Source organism: Austrofundulus limnaeus, unplaced genomic scaffold, assembly GCF_001266775.1.
Source record: "Austrofundulus limnaeus strain Quisiro unplaced genomic scaffold, Austrofundulus_limnaeus-1.0 Scaffold2452, whole genome shotgun sequence".
NCBI classification, from domain to species: domain Eukaryota; kingdom Metazoa; phylum Chordata; class Actinopteri; order Cyprinodontiformes; family Rivulidae; genus Austrofundulus; species Austrofundulus limnaeus.
In genome coordinates this window covers 22162-23975 of record NW_013954854.1, presented here as the reverse complement: position 1 = coordinate 23975, position 1814 = coordinate 22162, and the positions used below count along the sequence as shown (strand labels likewise).

The window sequence follows — 1814 nt, the reverse complement described above, 5'->3', positions numbered from 1 at the left end:
GTCCTGTCCCTGGTCCTGTCTCAGTCTCAGAGGATGAACCTGTCCCTGGTCTTGTCCTGTCTCTGGTCTTGTCCCTGGTCTTGTCTCTGGTCTTGTCTTGTCTCTGGTCTTGTCCCTGGTCCTGTCTCAGTCTCAGAGGATGAACCTGTCTCTGGTCTTGTCCTGTCTCTGGTCTTGTCCCTGGTCTTGTCCTGTCCCTGGTCCTGTCTCAGTCTCAGAGGATGAACCTGTCTCTGGTCTTGTCCCTGGTCCTGTCTCTGGTCCTGTCTCAGTCTCAGAAGATGAACCTGTCTCTGGTCTTTTCTCTGGTCTTGTCCTGTCCCTGGTCCTGTCTCAGTCTCAGAGGATGAACCTGTCTCTGGTCTTGTCCCTGGTCTTGTCTCTGGTCTTGTCTTGTCTCTGGTCTTGTCCTGTCCCTGGTCCTGTCTCAGTCTCAGAGGATGAACCTGTCTCTGGTCTTGTCCTGTCTCTGGTCTTGTTCCTGGTCTTGTCCTGTCCCTGGTCCTGTCTCAGTCTCAGAGGATGAACCTGTCTCTGGTCTTGTCCCTGGTCTTGTCTCTGGTCTTGTCTTGTCTCTGGTCTTGTCCTGTCCCTGGTCCTGTCTCAGTCTCAGAAGATGAACCTGTCTCTGGTCTTGTCCTGTCTCTGGTCTTGTCTCTGGTCCTGCCTCAGTCTCAGAAGTTGAACCTGTCTCTGGTCTTGTCTCTGGTCTTGTACCTGGTCTTGTCTTGTCCCTGGTCCTGTCTCAGTCTCAGAGGATGAACCTGTCTCTGGTCTTGTCCTGTCTCTGGTCTTGTCCCTGGTCCTGTCTCAGTCTCAGAGGATGAACCTGTCTCTGGTCTTGTCCCTGGTCTTGTCTCTGGTCTTATCTTGTCCCTGGTCTGGTCCTGTCCCTGGTCCTGCTTAGTCTCAGATGATGAACCCGTCTCTCTAGTGGAAGTGTGTCAGTGGGTTGTGGCCGCAGAGGGGGGCGGAGTTTAGGATGAAGTGGGTCACGTGGTTCTGCTGAGACCAGCAGCTCTTCCTGTCTCTGAATGGACCTGGCTGCGTGTGGATCAGGACCTAGGCGGGTCGGACTTTTCACTCAGAGTCTGTTCATGTGAAAAACTGGATGAAACTTTTCTCTTTGGTGTTAAAACGCGCAGCAGCTGCACGACGTGTTCAGGGACCCGTCCTGGTGTCGGATCTTTCAGAACTGTAGTTTGATGAAACGTCACTCAGCGCCGTTTGGTTGCTGACAGCAGAAGGAAGACGGCTTCAGCTCTGAGAGGAGGCACAGTCGGACATGGAGTCCAGTAAGGCCGGTAAGTCTGCTCAGAACCATTTTGACATGTTGGTTTTGGTGAAGTTCGACATTAAAACGGTCGTTGTGGTGAAACAGTGTTGATGTGAAACTGGGTCAGGAGTGCGGGCTGCACTTCACTTCTGTTTCCTCACATGGACCTTCCAGCCGAGCCATGTGCTCCTGTGTTTACGCTCTCCTCTGCTCTCTGCTGATTGGCTGAGCGCTGCAGTGACGTAGGCATTACATAATCTGCCCCAGCTACAAACAGTAGTGGGCTGTGGCCGAGTCCACGTGAGACACGCCGCGAAGCGCGAGGTGACCCAGTTTTTTTCCCTGCAGAGACCAGCCAGCTCCACGTGGGGAGGTTCGGTGCGTTCAAAGACAATCGGACATCCGGGCATTTTTATTATTAATTATTATATTCTTCTTTGTTCAAAGATTTGGGTGGTAAATAATCTAAAAAATAATTAGTTGTGATGAATGAGTGCTAACATTAAAATTTAAAGTTCAAGCATGCGCACATTTCTAT

General features: G+C 51.5%; 1 protein-coding gene across 1 annotated transcript in view; it reads left to right on the top strand.

Annotated features, from left to right (window-relative positions):
- Positions 1-1020: 1020 nt before the first annotated feature.
- Positions 1021-1814, top strand: part of nr1d2b (nuclear receptor subfamily 1, group D, member 2b) — a gene marked incomplete at its 3' end in the record, with an annotated part of 16616 nt that continues 15822 nt past the window's right edge. The window contains 1 exon segment of the mRNA XM_013999756.1: positions 1021-1304. Coding sequence (XP_013855210.1) covers positions 1286-1304 — 19 coding nt within the window. The 5' untranslated portion in view covers positions 1021-1285.